Below are 17,697 nucleotides of genomic sequence, written 5' to 3'. Positions count from 1 at the left end.
GAAGGAGTTCCAAATGTGTTTTACCAAACATAAACTATGCCTCTGATGTTTGTTGACCTGATGGTCTTTGAAGTCCTGTAAACCAGACTATTTCTTCAGCATTGTGCTGAAACAGAAATTTGATGTTAATCATAAAACATCGACAGAAGGAAAAGTGGCTGGTTAACGTTCTTCTGAAGTAAACTTTGGCTTGAAACAAACAACTCTATAAAAAATAAATGCCAAGTTAGCTAGTCACTAAAGGGTAACAGCATGCAAAAAGCACTTAATTTCAAAGCCAAGGTGAATTTGTACGTGAATTAACAATGTTTGGATGACAAGGCAAGAATGTAAATCAGGGGAAAGGTTGAAAAGGATAAATCCCTAATACGTACAGTATTTTGTACCATATTCTCCATCAAAGAGGTAATAGTTAACTGCAAACTGCAAGAGAGTGTAATTTTTACAGGTATTTGAAATTGAATGCAAGTGTCTATTTTACACGTATAAACATTATTCTTCATTATGTATGATTGTTGAAAGAATTTTGCCCTCGTAAGACTTCATAACCTGGACATGAACGTGAGAAAAAACACTAATTAGGACTCCTCATGCACCCAGCTTCATGCTCCCTTGATTAATCAAAAGTTAATGAGTGTGTTTCTTGATTCCTAACTCTAGTCCTAGTTAAGACAAAACATACTTTTCCTGTTACCAACAACAGTGATGGTCACTGGTAATTTCTAAAGAATTCATTCATCTAGCAGTTTCCCCCTAAAGTCAAATTAGACTGGGAGGTGACAGGCCAAGGTGCCCAGTTGTACAGTAAATCAGTGTATTTGCTTGAGTATTACAAGAAGTACACAGAGCACGCATCTGGGTTACAAAAGCCCTTTTATAAAGCCATTTTTAAACAAAACAAAAAAAAAGTTTACAAAAGAAAAAAAGATACAGAAAAAGAATAACTTGCTTCATATGTCCCAAAAAGAGAAAAAAAATAAAAGGGACAATGCTGACATGCTCAACAGTAAAGTGTTCTTTTTCTTATTTTTTAATACAAAATACAAGCAAAGGATACACATACTTAAACAGAGCTCAGGAACAGACACGCAGTCCCGGAAACCCTTCAATAAAAGAAAGCAGGAGTTTGTTTTTTCTTTGTTTATGCAGATACATACAGAGACTGGGATATGTAAAAATTAAGTATCACAAAAGACCATCGCACAAATCTACCAATGCATGTTGCATCTAGAATTCACGGACATGGTCAACAAAATCATGTTCACCTCAACCCCCATTTCATTTAAATTAAAAGAAAAAAACTTTTAAATAAAGTGGTTACATTCAAACTTTTAACTTTCTTAGTACCATGCTGCAGGTGTCAGCACTGTTAAGGTGTTGCAGGAATGCCCAGCCCTCTGGCGTCTGATCACATACACCCAGCATCACAGTCTTTAGGGATGCCCGGGTCTCAGCCCATGGACAATTAAATACATTTAAGCAGGTTCTTCTCTTTCACCCTTCCTGCTTCTAGAACATAAAAGGTTAAGGACTATAATTAAGGAAGACTGGGAATTTCAGAGCTGGCAAAATGAAGTCTGAAAGATGAATCAAGGCCAACAATGACTGAGAACCTGGCTGCTGCTTAACCTGGCAAATCTTAAAAGTCTTTACTTCAGCCTTGCGGGAATTAGGTGTAAAAGGTTTGCTGCAACATGTTCTTGGTAAACAAACTAAGTAGAGCTCTTATTTACAAATCTTGTAACAAATACTTCTGGAGGAAAAAAAAAAGAATTTGCTAATTTCCAGAAGACAAAGGTTTAATTGCCAGACAAACACACACTCACACACACACCCACACAATACTTCAGGGATTTTTATACAAGTTATTTAGGGCATAAACTGAGTACTATACCCCTACATCCCAACAAAAAAGGAACAACAAAAAAAATCCAAATTTTACCCTCCCCCCATAACCTAGAAAACCCTCCCTTCACCCCTGATGTACAAAGTGTATGCACAATGGTGGCATTCCACCAGCCACAGAAAGCATGCCCATACAGATGTCACCAGTCCAGTCACTCCATGGCATGGCAACAGGCAGGTTTACAGGATTTTTTTCCAATAGTGGTTAATACACAGAAAGCACCACTGTGAATTCTGAATTAGGCTTTGAGAAAAAAGTGCAACTTAGGGATTTGGGAGTCAAGAAAACTCATTTTGTATCAAGCTTATCTCAAGAAAAAGGGAAAATTGGTTGCAGATTGAAATTTGGCTTTAAGTAGTTTGACGTCCCAATATTCAAATAAACTCCCTTTTCAAATAAACCCAGCTCCCTGCACAGAGAAAAGGACAACTCTCTAACCTCAAGAGCTATCCCTTGACAGAAAATGAATATTGCTTGTTCTGTCTGAATGTCATAAAAACTGGAGGCCAGGTTTCTGCCTTTCCAAACTCCTAAGGTGATAGCTTCTTCTAGGCACAGCTGCTGGTGATGCAGGCACAGAAAGAAGAGTTCAAATCAAAACTCCCTTTCTCCATAAAAGCCACGGTGGTCACATGACCTTTTATAAAGCTTTCCCTGTAGCTCCTGGAATTAATTTCTGCTCCTGCCTTTCTGACACCCTCAAAGCCTCTCCTAGAGAAGAGAAAAGGGAAAACAAGCACTATTGCCTTCCCCCAATAAGGACTCTAAAACCCACTGTCACCTCAATGCATGGATTAAAAAACAAACAACCCCTGGAAAACTAGCCTCAAAAAAAGTGTCAAGTTCAGTTTAGTTGATCATATCTGTAAGCATCTCAAAAACTTTACTGGACTGTTAATCTCAAATTCCACTCTTGATTAGTTACCTGTAAGAAAATGCTGTTTGAACCAGTACCAAGAATTAAGTATTGAACTAAGGGTTGAACCTGGAACAAGCCAGTTATTATAAGAAAAAACAAAAAAGGTTATCAAAAGCTTCATAATGGGAAATCAACCACTATTCTTCCAGATTCAAAGATTTCCACTCACTACTTCCCTAAAGGAGGAAAACACCCATTAATTTTCCTACCTGGACTCAACAGGGAGCAGAGATATGAGAGGCAGAAATGTTTTACAAAGCAGGACAAATCTACCCTTACGAAAACTGAAACGTATCCTTTGAGCCCACTCCATTGATTACAGTCCGAGGTGGGAAAGGCTAAAAGCAGCAGCAGGCTACAATAGATATAAAAGGTGCAGGCTACCTAGCTCTATGTGTGTGTTAGGGAGGGAAGTCTGAGACAAGAATCTGAAGAACTAGAATGTAGTGTCAGTCAGCGTAGCTGCCGAAATCCATGTTCCAGAGGTAAACCTAACAGAGCTAACAGAACTGAGAAAACACAAACAAGCACTTTCAAAGTGAATGTCCCACTTCCTGAGTAGCTGCAAAACAAGACAGCGAGCACTACTGCCACCTCCTCAGAGGCACTCTAGACAAAGAGAGCGTTTAGTCAAGGGTGGTGCCAACGGCCAGTCACTAGCAGCTTATCGCCTGAAACCTGTCCTGACATCACTACCAAGCCTGACTATTGAGCACCTGTTTCCAGTTGAGACACCACAGCTGTCCTATTTGCATGCATGATTTGAGGGGAAGACCAGAGTGTTTTAAATCATCAGCAAAAACTGGAGAAAACAAAGTCCTTCAGAGCCTGTCTCTCTTGGGGACACAGATCCTTTTGTCCAGTCTATAAGAAATATACATTTTTTAATCTCATGAATTAACCTTTAAAAAAGGGATCCCAAACAAAAAGCCCAACCAAATGCACACAAATAACCTAGAAGGTGATTACTCTAAAGGATGTGCATATATCACAGAAACGTTAGTGCAGAGTAATACATTAAAGAGACTGTTGCATAAAATACTAAGGCTAAAGTTTAAAAGACCCTTCCCCCTAGTCTTCGCGAGGAAAGCACACATGTTACTAGGAATGTTAAGACTTAAAAGTTATAAACCCCTAAAAACAGAAGTGCATGGTGGAAACACTGATAGGTTTTTAAAAAACATGTGAACACAAACCTTCTTGTTAAAATACCTGAACCAATAAAGCAAAAAGAATAATCTTTAACACCTCATTACAAAGTTCACAACTGTAAAGTCAACCATCATGAAAGATAATAGTCCAATTGCTACTTATGTTCAAGTTTTACATATTTGGCTGAGTACTAGAATCTCCAAATTCATTCTTTAACCCCCTACAGCTCAACAGTGAAATGACTCTCTGCCACTGGTGCTTTCTTTAAAAAAAAAAAAAAAATCACAGAGTAAGGATATTCCTTACAGTGTCTTAAAAATATTCCTTAAATAACCTTTTTTCTATGAACATCTGTAGGAAAGCCAGGTTGTTTGAGAGGAAAGTATGCTATAACAGCAGACAGAAAGAAAACTGCATTAGTAAATACTGAGGAAGCAAATCTAGATAAAAAGGCAGATGTTAAATTTCACTACTTTTTCAATTTATTAGCACACCGTGTCCTGTGCTAAGTTGCTTCAGTCGTGCCTGACTCTTTTGTGACCCTATGCACTGTAGCCCGCCAGGCTCCTCTGTCCATGGGATTCTCCAGGCAAGAATACTGGAGTGGGTTGCCATGCCCTCCTCCAGGGGATCTTCCCAACCCAGGAATCGAACCTATATCTCCGGTGTGTCCTACATTATAGGTAGTTTCTTTACCCACTTAGTCACCTGGGAAGTCCATTAGCACACTAAGACCCCCTAAACCTTGTTCCCATTAGCTAATGGTATCAGAATGTGGAGAAGCAAACCCACAGATCTGTCTCCTGACTACCTTCATCAGGCATGTAACTGTTACCCACTGCACACAGGCCTCCTGAATGCATGGTTTATCCAGCTCTGCAGAGCCCTGTAAACTGCTGCTGTAAGTGACATATGCGGTCAGCAAGGGCACCAGTATAAAGACAAACGCTGATTGAACAGTGTTGGAGAAGCATGTCACATACTTCCACCAAGTACAGGATATGAAGTGGAGAACAGAAGCAAGAGAAACCATGTCCTGGAGCAGGGCTGGTGGGCCTGCGAGGGGCTGTGCAGGAGTACCCTGTGCACGAGCAGGAAGCCAAGAGACGCGCTCCATACCATGTTCCTACCAAGAGATGGGAGAACAGGTCTGACAGGAAAACACTCTATCCCTCAATAGAACTAGAGCATGGTTCATGGACTCTGAGTGCACATTTATGGCATAATAGAATTTCAGTTCTGTTTTCATAAAGCAAAAATCTCAAGTCTTTGTGATTGAGTTTCACATTAACTGGCACTTTATTTTGCTTAAAACCTAAACATTGTCAGTTTGAGAAGAAATCCACTGTGATATATAGATCTCCCCATTTTAATTGTAGGGTTTCTTCTTTTGATCCTCGGTAAACTTTTTTATCCAAGAAACAGAATAGATACATATATATATTTAAAAACATGAACCATTAGAGAATGAAATAGAAATAGAAAATCAAGAAAGATTTAAGTTTTGGTGGCCCTTGCTTTTTTTTAAGTTCTTTAAAGACTGTAGCTGAATAAAAGGATCACTGGCTCCGAGTCTCCTAGAGATAACAAGTGATGAAACTAAAAACAAGCAAACCTACATCCCCAAACAGGGTCAGGTAACCTCAATTCCCTACCCTGCCCCACAGTAAAAAACATGAATACCTTTAGTAGCAGTTCAGAATTCATCTTTATCTCCTACCCGTCCCATCAGTGGAAGTTTAACATCATGATTTTTTTAGACATCCATATTTTTGTATATAGAATATAAACTTGTATTAGATGACAACTGATTTTTTTTTTTTAATTCAGGTAGAGAAAGAAGCAATAACTTTTAACTAAAACCTCCTACATTTTTTGATTACTGTTCAACTTGCTACCATTTAGCAAAAAGCAAAATTTTCATAGTGTTTACCTCAAATCTTATTGCTTTACAACTGTGGCATACCCTCCATTAAGAATAAAAAGATGAAGCAGTCAATCCAGTGATTAATTTAACATGGCTTTCATTGGGAAAAGGGGGGAGGGGGAAGAGGGAGTCATGACGAAGAGACCAATAGACAAAAAGGTAAATTAAACATACAATGCTTTTCTTTAAAAAAAAGAAGAAAAAGAAGAAGAAAAGAAGAAAATGTTATTTTCAACAAAAGGGAAAAAAAGCATTGAAAGCCCATGAGTCAAGCCATAGCCAAAACCATATTCTATCTTAAGTAGCTTTTCTTTTTTTTCCCCTCTTTTTTTTTCTTTTTTCTTTTTTTCTCTTTTTTTTTTTTTTTAAATAAAATCTCTCCCCAGACCATCATCACTTTTAATCTTCCCCAGACTGGGCTTCATCTTCAGACCCTTCATCCCCAGATTTTTCAGGTGGAGGGCTTGAAGACGTTTTCTTTTCCAGAGGGCTTTCTGGTTCCTCATCTTCTTCTTTGGGAGAAGGAGTCTTTTCCTTTGATGCCTTTGAAGCTGTGGGGCGACCCACTTTCCCCTTGCCTTTCACAGGACTTGGTGTCACTGAAAGAAGAAAAATATCAAGTTGGGGAAGGGAAGAAATGTCTAATGTTTTTAACAAAAATCAGCTACAAAGCAATCTGTAAGAAAAAAAATCTTATAAAGACGACACCCTCCAGAAAAATAAACGACCCAATCAAAAAATGGGCCAAAGAACTAAACAGACATTTCTCCAAAGAAGACATACAGATGGCTAACAAACACATGAAAAGATGCTCAACATCACTCATTATTAGAGAAATGCAAATCAAAACCACAATGAGGTACCATTTCACACCAGTTAGAATAGCTGCTATCCAAGTCTGCAAGCAATAAATGCTGGAGAGGGTGTGGAGAAAAGGGAACCCTCTTACACTGTTGGTGGGAATGCAAACTAGTACAGCCACTATGGAGAACAGTGTGGAGATTCCTTAAAAAACTGGAAATAGAACTGCCAAATGACCCAGCAATCCCACTGCTGGGCATATACACTGAGGAAACCAGACTTGAAAGAGACACGTGTACCCCAATGTTCATCGCAGCACTGTTTACAATAGCCAGGACATGGAAGCAACCTAGATGTCCATCAGCAGACGAATGGATAAGGAAGTTGTGGTACATATACAAAATGGAATATTACTCAGCCATTAAAAGGAACACATTTGAATCAGTTCTATTGAGATGGATGAAACTGGAGCCCATTATACAGAGTGAAGTAAGCCAGAAAGAAAAACACCAATACAGTATACTAATGCATATATATGGAATTTGAAAGATGGTAACAATAACCCTATATGTGAGACAGAATAAGAGACACAGATGCATAGAACAGTCTTATGGACTCTGAGGGAGAAGGTGAGGGTGGGACGTTCTGGGAGAATAGCATTGAAACATGTATATTATCATATGTGAAACAGAACACCATTCCAGGTTCGATGCATGAGACAAATGCTCAGGGCTGCGGCAATGGGATGACCCAGAGGGATGGGATGGGGAGGGAGGTGGGAGGGGGGTTCAGGATGGGGAACACATGTAAACCCATGGCTGATTCATGTCAATGTATGGCAAAAACCACTACAATATTGTAAAGTAATTAGCCCCCAACTAAAATAAATAAATTTATTAAAAAAAAAAAAAAAGACGACACCCTGACTTACTGAAAATGAAGGTGGGGGTACTAGTGGCTTTCAAACACTTTTAGCCAACACTATTATGTTAACAGTAATGTTTGTAATAAAGAAACAAGATGCTATAGAAACTACATAAAATCTTTAGTGGCTTGCAAAACTATAAGTTGTTTATGTTTAAAACTTGAGTGAAGAAGAGGGGATGCAACTTAACCAGAATAAAAAGCCATCAAATACCTGTTATTTTAAAATTTTTTGGCCATGCTGCATGTGGAATCTTCGTTCCCTCACCAGGGATCGAACTTGTGCCCACTGACCTGGAAGCTGGGAGTCTTAACCACTGGAGGGTCAGGGAAGTCCCCGTGAAGTAACTTTTAATACTTCCATCATTACCAAACAGTAAGACATGATGAATAAAAGTTCTATTTGCCAGAATAAAAAAAAAAGCAAATCCAGCTTTCTGATTTAATGACAAACTAGCTTCACCCAGAAGAATATCTGACAGAAACCACAAGGGCCCAAAGAAAATGAACCTATGCTGTTGAGAGTGATTTCATTCTCTGTACAAATCAGAACCCTTAAATGTATTACTGTAGGTGTGTATTTTCACAATTTTAAGTCTTTAGTAGCTGCTGGGATTGTGTTATCAGTGGGGAAAAAAGGCAGTAATAGCTAAGCTGGTGCAGTGTTAATAGGTTATTCCCAAATCTTGCCTTCTGAACAGCATTAGTTGAAGCCAAGCCACCAAACTCCTGGAGGGGCTGGAGTCCTTAATAATAAGTGATACTTATTAATAAATAAGTGATACTTAATAATAAATAAGTGATACTTCCAGGTACAGAAGACAGGATCCTTTTATTTCTGTTATGTGACCACTATCAAACCCTACTGAAGGATTTCTGTAGACAAAGTTTATTGGTGATTTAACCTGACTTCTGCAGGGCTCACCTGTGGCCTTTAGCCTGGGCTTGGGCATTTTCTTTTCTTTTCTCTCAGGCTTGGACTTCTTAACCATCTTTTTGTTTTTCTTTTTTGAACTGCCATAGTCACTATCATCATCGTCTTCCACTAGGAAATCCTCATCACTGCCGGAATCTTCTGAGAGGAAAGAAGAATTTCAACATCCAACTTAATGTACACATCCTTCCAAGCGAACAAAGGGAGAGACTGCTAAGGGTGGAGGGTGGGATTTGGAAGTCAGACACTCTTGGGTTCTGTTTGCAGCTGTACTACCAATTCGGTTGGAGCTGTCATTGGCCCCACCTGTGAAATGGTTTAACATGCAGGAGGGTTACATGACTGACTTGTTGAAGAGTAGGCAGAAAACAGGAAGAGATTAGGCTTAATGAGGATAAAAACTGAAGCCATCAAATAACTCTTGGTAGTTCTATATTTTCCATATAGTCCTGATAAGACCAGGGAAATCAAAGTGAACTGATTTGGTGTGTTTGGCCCAACTATAAACAAAGTAAGAAACCTACATACAAAGCAAATATACATATAGTTCATTAATCTGAGTAACCTGTGAAACATCTAAATTCTGTTAACACCTTTTTTGCAAGGAGAGGTCTACCCCTTTCTCCACTAGGACAAAATACAGATCTTAATCACAGTACCCACCAGGTAACTGTTATTCTAACAATGGTTCATTCAGTATATGAGAATGAATGATGTACTTAATCACTATTTGAGTATTTAATCAGTACTTGAGTACTTATTTGATGTACCCAATCAGATAATCATGAGAATCTCTGAGTCTTTTAAAATATAAATAGATATCAAACAATCATCTCTAATAACACTGAGTATCTAATTTAAGGGGCTGATTTTAACACTGAGCATCCAAAAAATTGCTGAAGTAAAACTGAGGTCACAAACTACAACCACGAGCAAGATAGCAAGGCACGTTACGCACTCTCTTGGAATGGCGCCTCATCCTCCTCCTCTTGCTCTTCTTCACTGCCCACGTCTTCCATGAGCATCTCCCTCTGTTTAGAGGCTGCTTTAGAGGCTGCCTGCCGTTGCTGGCGCACGTTTTTATGATCTTCTTTTTCATCTTCACTGTCCTCTGCAATATCAAAGTTATAATGCAATGATCAAAGAGTTATGGGTTTGACAGATGACTGGAAAAGGCAATGCAAGATATAAACTGCAGCTTTATTTCATTCAGAAAGGGAAAATTCTATTCCTAAAAATGTCTACAAAATATGCAAAAAGAGGTAAAATTCAAAGAATTAACTTGAATAAGGCTATGTACCCATTATTATGGCTTCCCTGATAGCTCAGTTGGTAAAGAATCTGCCTGCAATGCAGGAAACCCCAGTTCAGTTCCTGAGTCAGGAAGATCTGCTGGAGAAGGGATAGGCTACCCACTCCAGTATTCTTGCCTAGAGAATTTCATAGACTGAATCAGACAAAGAGTTGCAAACAGTCAGACAGGACTGAGTGACTTTCACTTTCACCCACTATTACATATAAAATAACCTACGCATGTAGTTTTAAGAAGTAATAAAGCTGAATTTAGGTATGAATACATGCTTCCTATAACATGCTTTAAACTTACATTATTGCTGTACCCTAAAATTCTCAATTACATTCAAACCTATCTACACAGTTTTTAGAAACTAAAGTTAGAAAAATATTTTAAATAGTAGAACGGGGAAGACTGTTTTCCAATATATTCATTCTACAATACAAAACATACAGAACTCAAAATAATGCCCAACTACTATCCTTTTCAGCGAATGAGGTGTGGCCATTTCACTTTAGCGGAGATGGAGGGAAATCTTCAAAACACACATTTAGATCAATCAGATCTTAATACAATTTTATAATAAAAATTACTCTCATATACTATAGTTTATTAATTAAAAACTTTTCAGCACATAGTTGTGGTCGTGCATAAATCTGAGTTAAAGGGCAGGATGCCAGCTTACTGCCTCTAGATAAAGTTATATTTGTATTAGTTTCACCTACAGCCCTTCTCCTAGACTTTGAAGCTCCCTTATTCTGTCAAGGTTTAGCTGTTACTCTTTTGGAAACTCTAGAGTCTTATGAGTCTTGTTATGGTCAGTGTTCAAGTCATTACTTTCACTACCAAAAACTTCAACTGAAGACAACAGACACAAGAACAGAGCTGATTTTGGCAGACTCAAAACTAAACCCACTTTGTAGGAGGTATGCTTAACACTAGTACAGAGTTATTCATCTTGAAGTGCTCAAACGCTTACAAACACAAGAGATTCAAATTAGGGTTTACAAGGTAAATGAATAAAAGTGTATGTTACATTATCACATTACTGGAGAGTGCAAAGAGTTAATTTCTTTTCAGACAATCATACAGCAGGCTTGAACAAGTGGAGGCAAAGCAGCTCAGTGGAGTGCTTTCCTGGTGACTCAGTGGATACGAATCCATCTGCCAACACAGGGGACACGGGTTTGATCCCCGTTCTGGGAAGATCCCGCATGCTGAAGAGCAACTGAGCCCCTGCACCACAACTCTTGAGCCTGAGCTCCAGAGCCCGGGAGCGGTAACTACCGAGGCCTGTGTGCCCTGGAGCTCCTGCTTGCGGCAATGAGAGAAAAGCCTGCGCGGCAGCGAAGACCGAGCATAGCCAAAGATAAACAAATTAATTAAATGAGTAGAAAAAAATAGCTCAGTAGAGTGAATTCGGTGGAACTTTGTCTACCCTTTACATATTACCTAAATAGCATGGGACTGTAGACCAAAACTAAAATGGTTGGGAGCAAGGTGGAACTCTCAATTCTTGTACGAATTAAATTTTAAAAAATAAATACCAACAACAAATAATCAGGATTTAACATTAATCTAGTCAGAGTCTGTTCAATTAGTTCTTTTAAGTTAAACTTCTTATAAAAAAGCTTTCTCTGTGGCTACTGTTTCAAAGGATCTCCTTCCACCTAAAAAGTCAGACTAAAACTAATTGTTTGCTTTTCAACCCAGAGTCATCACTTCCTGTATTTTATACCTTGATTTCACTTAGTATTATATATATTCTATCCAGTTTTATATCTTTTATTTGTTCATGTAAGTGATTCTCAATTTTGATTATGCATAATTTCAATTATGCATGAGAATAATCTGTAAATACTTCTAAAAAACAAAGCCCCAACATCCCACCTAGACCTACTGAATCAGAAGTCCTGGGATGGGATGGACATAAGTATGCTAAAATAAAAAACTTTCACAGGAAACTGTAATAAGCCACCAGGACTGAGAATCACTGTGAGCTCTTTGAAGATGGAAACACTTACTGTATGTAATGTGGTATTTATCACAAAGGTTGGTATTATTATGAAATCACTTATTAAAATGTCCAATTATATATTATATATATTATATAATTACAAATAATTATATAATATAATATATATAATAGTTATATATTTATATATTATATTATAATATAATATATAATATAATCTAATAATATAATATATGTATTATATATGTTTATATATAATTATAAATAATTATATAAATATAATTATTTATATATAAATAAAAATAATTATATAATTATAATTGTATATAAATATAAATAATTATATATAATTATAATTATATATAAATATATATAATTATAAAATGTCCAATAAATACATAGATATATATTATTATATATTATTATATATTATATTATAATATATATTTATATATTATATATAATTATATATATTATTTATAATATATATAATTATATTATAAATAATTATATAAAACATATATATAATTATAAAATGTCCAATAAATACATAAATAGAATTACACCTATTACATTAAAAATTGTTTACTACCTGCTGAATGAGAATCATCCTTCTTAGTCTTCACATCTTTTTCTTCCGAGTCCTCACTAAAAGAAGAAGGAGGAAAAGTTTAAAAGTCTTAGATCAAAATCCAAGCGAACATAAATCTCTGGAATCTGACTGGAGAAGAATGCTAAAGAAAACCTCTGCTATACATAAAATAATTCAGATGCTGAGGAGTGAAATTGTTTCCATTATTTCCCTAATATATAGAGATACTGGTGATTAAAAACAATTTTATCCACTTTTGGAAAATATTGCTTCCTTTGAAGATCCAAAGGAAAAAATGAAGGTATCTCAACATAGGCTAAAAACTTTTTACCTCTGCGTAAGTCCTGGTTCACAAGAACATTTACTAAGAAAAAAATTTTGTTGTCACAGACAGAGTATGAATAAAATGGAAACAAACCATATAATGTATCAATGGTGGTAAGAAGGCAAACAAGTGGGTAGTATCAAACATAAATGCAACAAATACTTTTATAATTATTAAAGGAAACTGGAGTTATATAAATTACAATATGCCTAAAAATTTATCTAAAGCAAAATGAAAAAAAATTATCTCCTAATATTAATATTTAGGAATCCAGTATGCTTTATATCAGAAATCTCAACAATAGCCCTGCCTTACATCATGGAGAAAATAAAACCAAGCTAAAGATCATTGCAGGGTAAAAGTTAAGGAACTTCAAAGTTAAATGGAAAGTTTTATAAAATAATTTTTTATGTCACAAAGATGCACATTTTATATCCTCACAAATTTTAACTTGGAAATCTGGTGTCAGTGTTCTTTGTCATAATTAACTGTATGATCTTAGGCAATTCACTTGGTACTTTTCAGTGCTAAAATTTTATGATTCCATGAGAAATTCTGACAACAAAAAAGTCATACATAAAATTGTCTTCATAGCCTTCTTTTTTTCAACAGTAGATCCTGTAAATCTTTTGGTACTCCCATAATCTAGATCACACTCAAATGACAAACTATTAAGCCCAAGATTCCTACGCAAAGAGAAAAACCAAACACATTTCTTTACTAAGCAATGTGATCTAAATATACTGTAATTTTGAAAATTGTGACTTCTATCTAAATATTTTATCCAAAATAAGCATTTAATTCACAAGCCTATTACAATGATGAAGAATGAAATCATTTTCTCTCATCCTCTTATTATTGAGTTTATAGAGACCACTAATCCTTGAGCCCCTTTAAAGTGACGTCAAGTAATAGCTAAACTTTTAAGTAGAGACCGATAGAAAAATCAACATAATACTGGTCTGAGGGAATAAACATATGAGACAATACAAATGGCAACAAAAACTGTATTTCAACCTTTCTTGGACACTTAGGGGAGAGTAATAAAACCAAATGATTGAAACGTGAAAAATGTAGTCTAGATATCAATTATATTGATGAGACAGGCTAACAGGCAATGAAGATGCTCATTCCTAGGGAAAATATAATAAAATAAATACAATAAAAGACAGTTCTAAGTTGGACTGCTGTATGAAACTGGAGTACGGACTTCCCTGATGGTCCAGTGGTTAGGACCTCGCTTTCCAATGCATGGGGTGTGGAATCGATCCCTAGCCAGGGAGCTACAATCCCAGAAGCCTTGTGACCAAAAAAACCAAAACATGAAACAGAAGCAATACTGTAGCAAATTCAATAAAGACTTTAAAAATAGTACACATCAAAAAAAATTATTTAAAAAAACTGGATTAGAGATATATTAATGAAACTATGGAAGAGTTATCTTCCTACACTAAAATTTTATCTTATTTTTCCACATTTCTGAAATTCTCCAGGAAAGAAAATATTAGAGGTCAGTGATTTGAGCAAACATAAAATGCTAGGTAAACGTATTAACTGTTATTTCTATAAATTTAGCTTTCTGTGAATTCAGACTTCTACTTAGGGCTTTATTATACTGATTTTAGTGCTCAAAAGTAAGTATTTTAGAAGAACTAATGAGAATTATAATTTCATTTCTTTGAAATGCTCATACTTAACAGTATTGTTTGGAAGTGGTATAGTCTAATGGCTAAAAAAAAGGATTTTGGAGTCCAATAAACATGGTTTCAAAACCTGTTGGTTCATTTTAATCACTGACCCCTCTGAGTTAATATTACTTACCCTAATAAAGGTTTTGTGAGAATTACACGATAATGATTATAAATTAGCACATAATAGATACTGGCACATAAATCATAAATGATAACTATCATCACCACCACCATCAAGAAGGTATTGGTATAGTCATGCTACACTGAATTTGAGAGCTTACATGTATACCTGTAAGAGGAGAGATGAAAGCTACAGTACCCTGGTCTTGTGAGGCAATTACAGTTAAAAATATAACTCATTTGAACTCATTTATAAAACGAAGGGAAAGGGAACAGCTCAAAATGATTAAATTATTTAAACAAAGTAGGATTGATCATATAAAACTCAGCAGGCAATGCAACTTAAGATTCTATAAGCTTTAGTTATAATTCTGTCTGTGATTTGTGCCAGTGATTTTCTGAATAGGAAAGGTCACTTATTCTTTGCTCTTTCTACAATGAAAATGCCAATAGTAACCTTGAGCAGCAAACTATCAATACATACTTAAACAATCTTTCTGCCTTTGTTCAAAGGTTTGAGGTAGCAACAGAATCATTCTATCATTCCCAGAACTCACTTTAGACTCCAGGTTGAGTCTAAGCAAGCCTCCATGACCTTAAAGAGGCTAACCTCTAGAATCAAAGCACTGCATGAGATAATATGAAATACACAGAACAACACTAAGTGAACAATGAGCACTTTCCCAAAGTAACTGAAGATTCTACCAGTTTAGAGATCAGAGACTGCCCTCATTTCAGAGTGGTGACAGTGTAAGTAGAAACAGGTTAGCAATGCCTCTTACCTATCTTCCTGTGAATTCTTTCCAGATCGCCTCTTATTTTTCGCTTCTCGGGGAGATGATCGAATTTTCTTAGCTGGAGGGCCTGAATCTCTTCCATAATCTTCATCTAAACAGATTATGAAGATAAAATTTTTCAAATTCAATGAACTATATTATGATTTTTACATGTCAAAAATACCACAGTATTTACTGAGATAATTCTCTCGAGCTATTTAAAAGCTAAGAAGGCAGACTTTCCTAAATAATTTTCTTTCATTACGAAAAAAAATTCTTTTCCACTCTAGTTCCTTCTTGACTCAATCATTTTTACTTTTGCCCATTACTTTCTAGTCCTCGTGTGTATACTTTATATACTCACAGTCAAATATCTCTTATTTTATATTTTACCCTTTTAATTTCTTAAAGCCTTTTACATACTTCCACATCTTTGTATTTATTTGGAAACTATTATAGTAACATGGTTATATTTAAGCATTTTAGAATATAAAGAACCCACAATTCTACAATCCTACCACAATTACTGTTATCAAGCAAATTCCTTTTAAGCTAAAGTATTATATATAGCACACTCTGACACTTGAGGAAAACACCCTCAATTTAAAAAGTCCCATAAAACCTTAAAAGATGACTATTTCCAAAATTGTTTACTACAGCATTATATACAATCATGAGGATCTAGAACAGTGTGAAGCTTCAGCAATTATTAAATGAATAATTAGAAATTATGGAATACCACACAACCACTAACAAGCATAAACTTTTAGAAACACAAGAAAGCTAAGTAGGGGCAGTGGGAGGGGCACAGAATCTAAAATTCTACAGAAAGATGTCAACTATACTTTTAAAAGGAAAAAAAAGAGACCAAAGCCTTTTTAAACAAAAAGGTTACTTGCTGGCTAAGGGACCTTGAATAATATTTCTGTCTCAGTTTCCTTATCTGTAAAATGGAAATAGCAATACTTATAACTCCATTTTAACAGGACTGAGCTAAGGATTAAATGAGTAAACAAAAATATTTAGCAAGTATTGCCTCTGGGAAGTTGGGTTATGTTATTTTTTTATTCTTCTTTATACATTGGTGCATTTCCTACATTTCCCCAAAGCACATAATATTATCTTTATAAAGTAAAATTAGATTAAAAAAATTAAAAAAATAAAGAAAAAAGAACAGTAAACACATCTTGAAAATGAGAATAAGGACATATTCTAAAGAAACCTTTTATGGCTAAGATTTATGATATACTAGCCTCTCTATAGTTAGTTCACAAATCAAAGGTGTTTCACAAAATATTCTCATCTTACTTCAGCATGCAAAATACATACATGATCCCTATTATAAGATATGAGTTTTACTGTGATTATAGCAGGAGATATATTAACTAATAAACAATGCATCAGAATTATCACACATTTAAACTTTGAACTCCAAAACTAGGTAATAAAAAAAATTATTCAAGTGTTTATTATCAATGATTTACTAAGGAAAAATTAAAATCCATGCAGGTTCATTTTGAGTGACACAGACTGATGTAATTTATATACATCAAAATAGTCTAAAAATTAAAAATTATTTCAAAAGAAAAAAAGTGTAAATAAGCTAGGTATTCTTCCACTAATCAGTTCAATTTACTACTTACTAAAATCATAAAACTTACCAGCATCATCAGATTCCTGAAATTGTGAATAATCAACAACCTTCCTATTTCTGTAGAAAGAAAAGAATCTAATCAAGATCATAAAAATATTGGACTTTTCTAAGATATTAGAACACACATTTCTACTTCATAAACAGAATTAGAACTAGCTCTCTGAAATTTATTTTTCAAAAAGCCCTCATCTCAGCCAAAAAAATGTCACATCGTATTATAGGAAAGCGTAGCTTAAAACAAAAGTATTTCAAACGACAATTCTTGTAATGCTCATCTCAGGGATAGCTCAAATATTATCCTTTCCTACAAAACAACCTCCCAGGAGTACATAAAATGGCAAAATGAATCATAGTACCATATATTCTTTATATACAGAGTCTGATACCATATGCACACAAACCACGACTGTAAATGTTATTTTATTCACACATATTCCTGATAAATAAGGTTACTACTATTTTTTTTTTCACGGCAAAGTGTCTTAGCTTTTAAATATAATACAGTTAATTATAATATACAAACTATGGTGACTTTAAGTTAAGCTTTACACAGAAGGGAATGGAAGAAACTGATTAATTCAAAAGCTGTTCTTTGGGACTTACCTAGTGGTCTAGTGGTTAAGACTCAGTGCTCCCAATGAGGGGAACTCAGGTTCGATTCCTGATCAGGGAACTAGATTCCGTATGCTGCAATTAAGATCTGGCAC

At 35.5% G+C, this 17,697-nt stretch overlaps 1 protein-coding gene across 2 annotated transcripts in view; it reads right to left on the bottom strand.

Annotated features, from left to right (window-relative positions):
* Window positions 1–856: 856 nt before the first annotated feature.
* The window catches only part of NUCKS1 (nuclear casein kinase and cyclin dependent kinase substrate 1), a 34,032-nt gene continuing 17,191 nt past the window's right edge, over window positions 857–17,697 (bottom strand). Inside the window, exons 2-7 of one of the 2 annotated variants that reach the window (XM_081491089.1) lie at window positions 16,998–17,047; window positions 15,343–15,448; window positions 12,425–12,480; window positions 9,522–9,674; window positions 8,555–8,704; window positions 857–6,503 (exon numbers count right to left, since the gene is read on the bottom strand). In XM_081491089.1, the coding sequence (XP_081347215.1) occupies window positions 6,304–6,503; window positions 8,555–8,704; window positions 9,522–9,674; window positions 12,425–12,480; window positions 15,343–15,448; window positions 16,998–17,047 (715 nt within the window). In that variant the 3' untranslated portion in view covers window positions 857–6,303. The remainder of the gene's footprint in view (window positions 6,504–8,554; window positions 8,705–9,521; window positions 9,675–12,424; window positions 12,481–15,342; window positions 15,449–16,997; window positions 17,048–17,697) is intronic. The other variant, XM_081491090.1, reaches the window with a different exon arrangement.

Source organism: Giraffa tippelskirchi, chromosome 5 (genome assembly GCF_054371585.1).
Source record: "Giraffa tippelskirchi isolate mGirTip1 chromosome 5, T2T-mGirTip1v1.2.pri, whole genome shotgun sequence".
Classification (NCBI taxonomy): Eukaryota; Metazoa; Chordata; class Mammalia; order Artiodactyla; family Giraffidae; genus Giraffa; species Giraffa tippelskirchi.
Note: the sequence above shows the minus strand (reverse complement) of the source record. Positions and strands in the feature narration are given on the sequence as shown.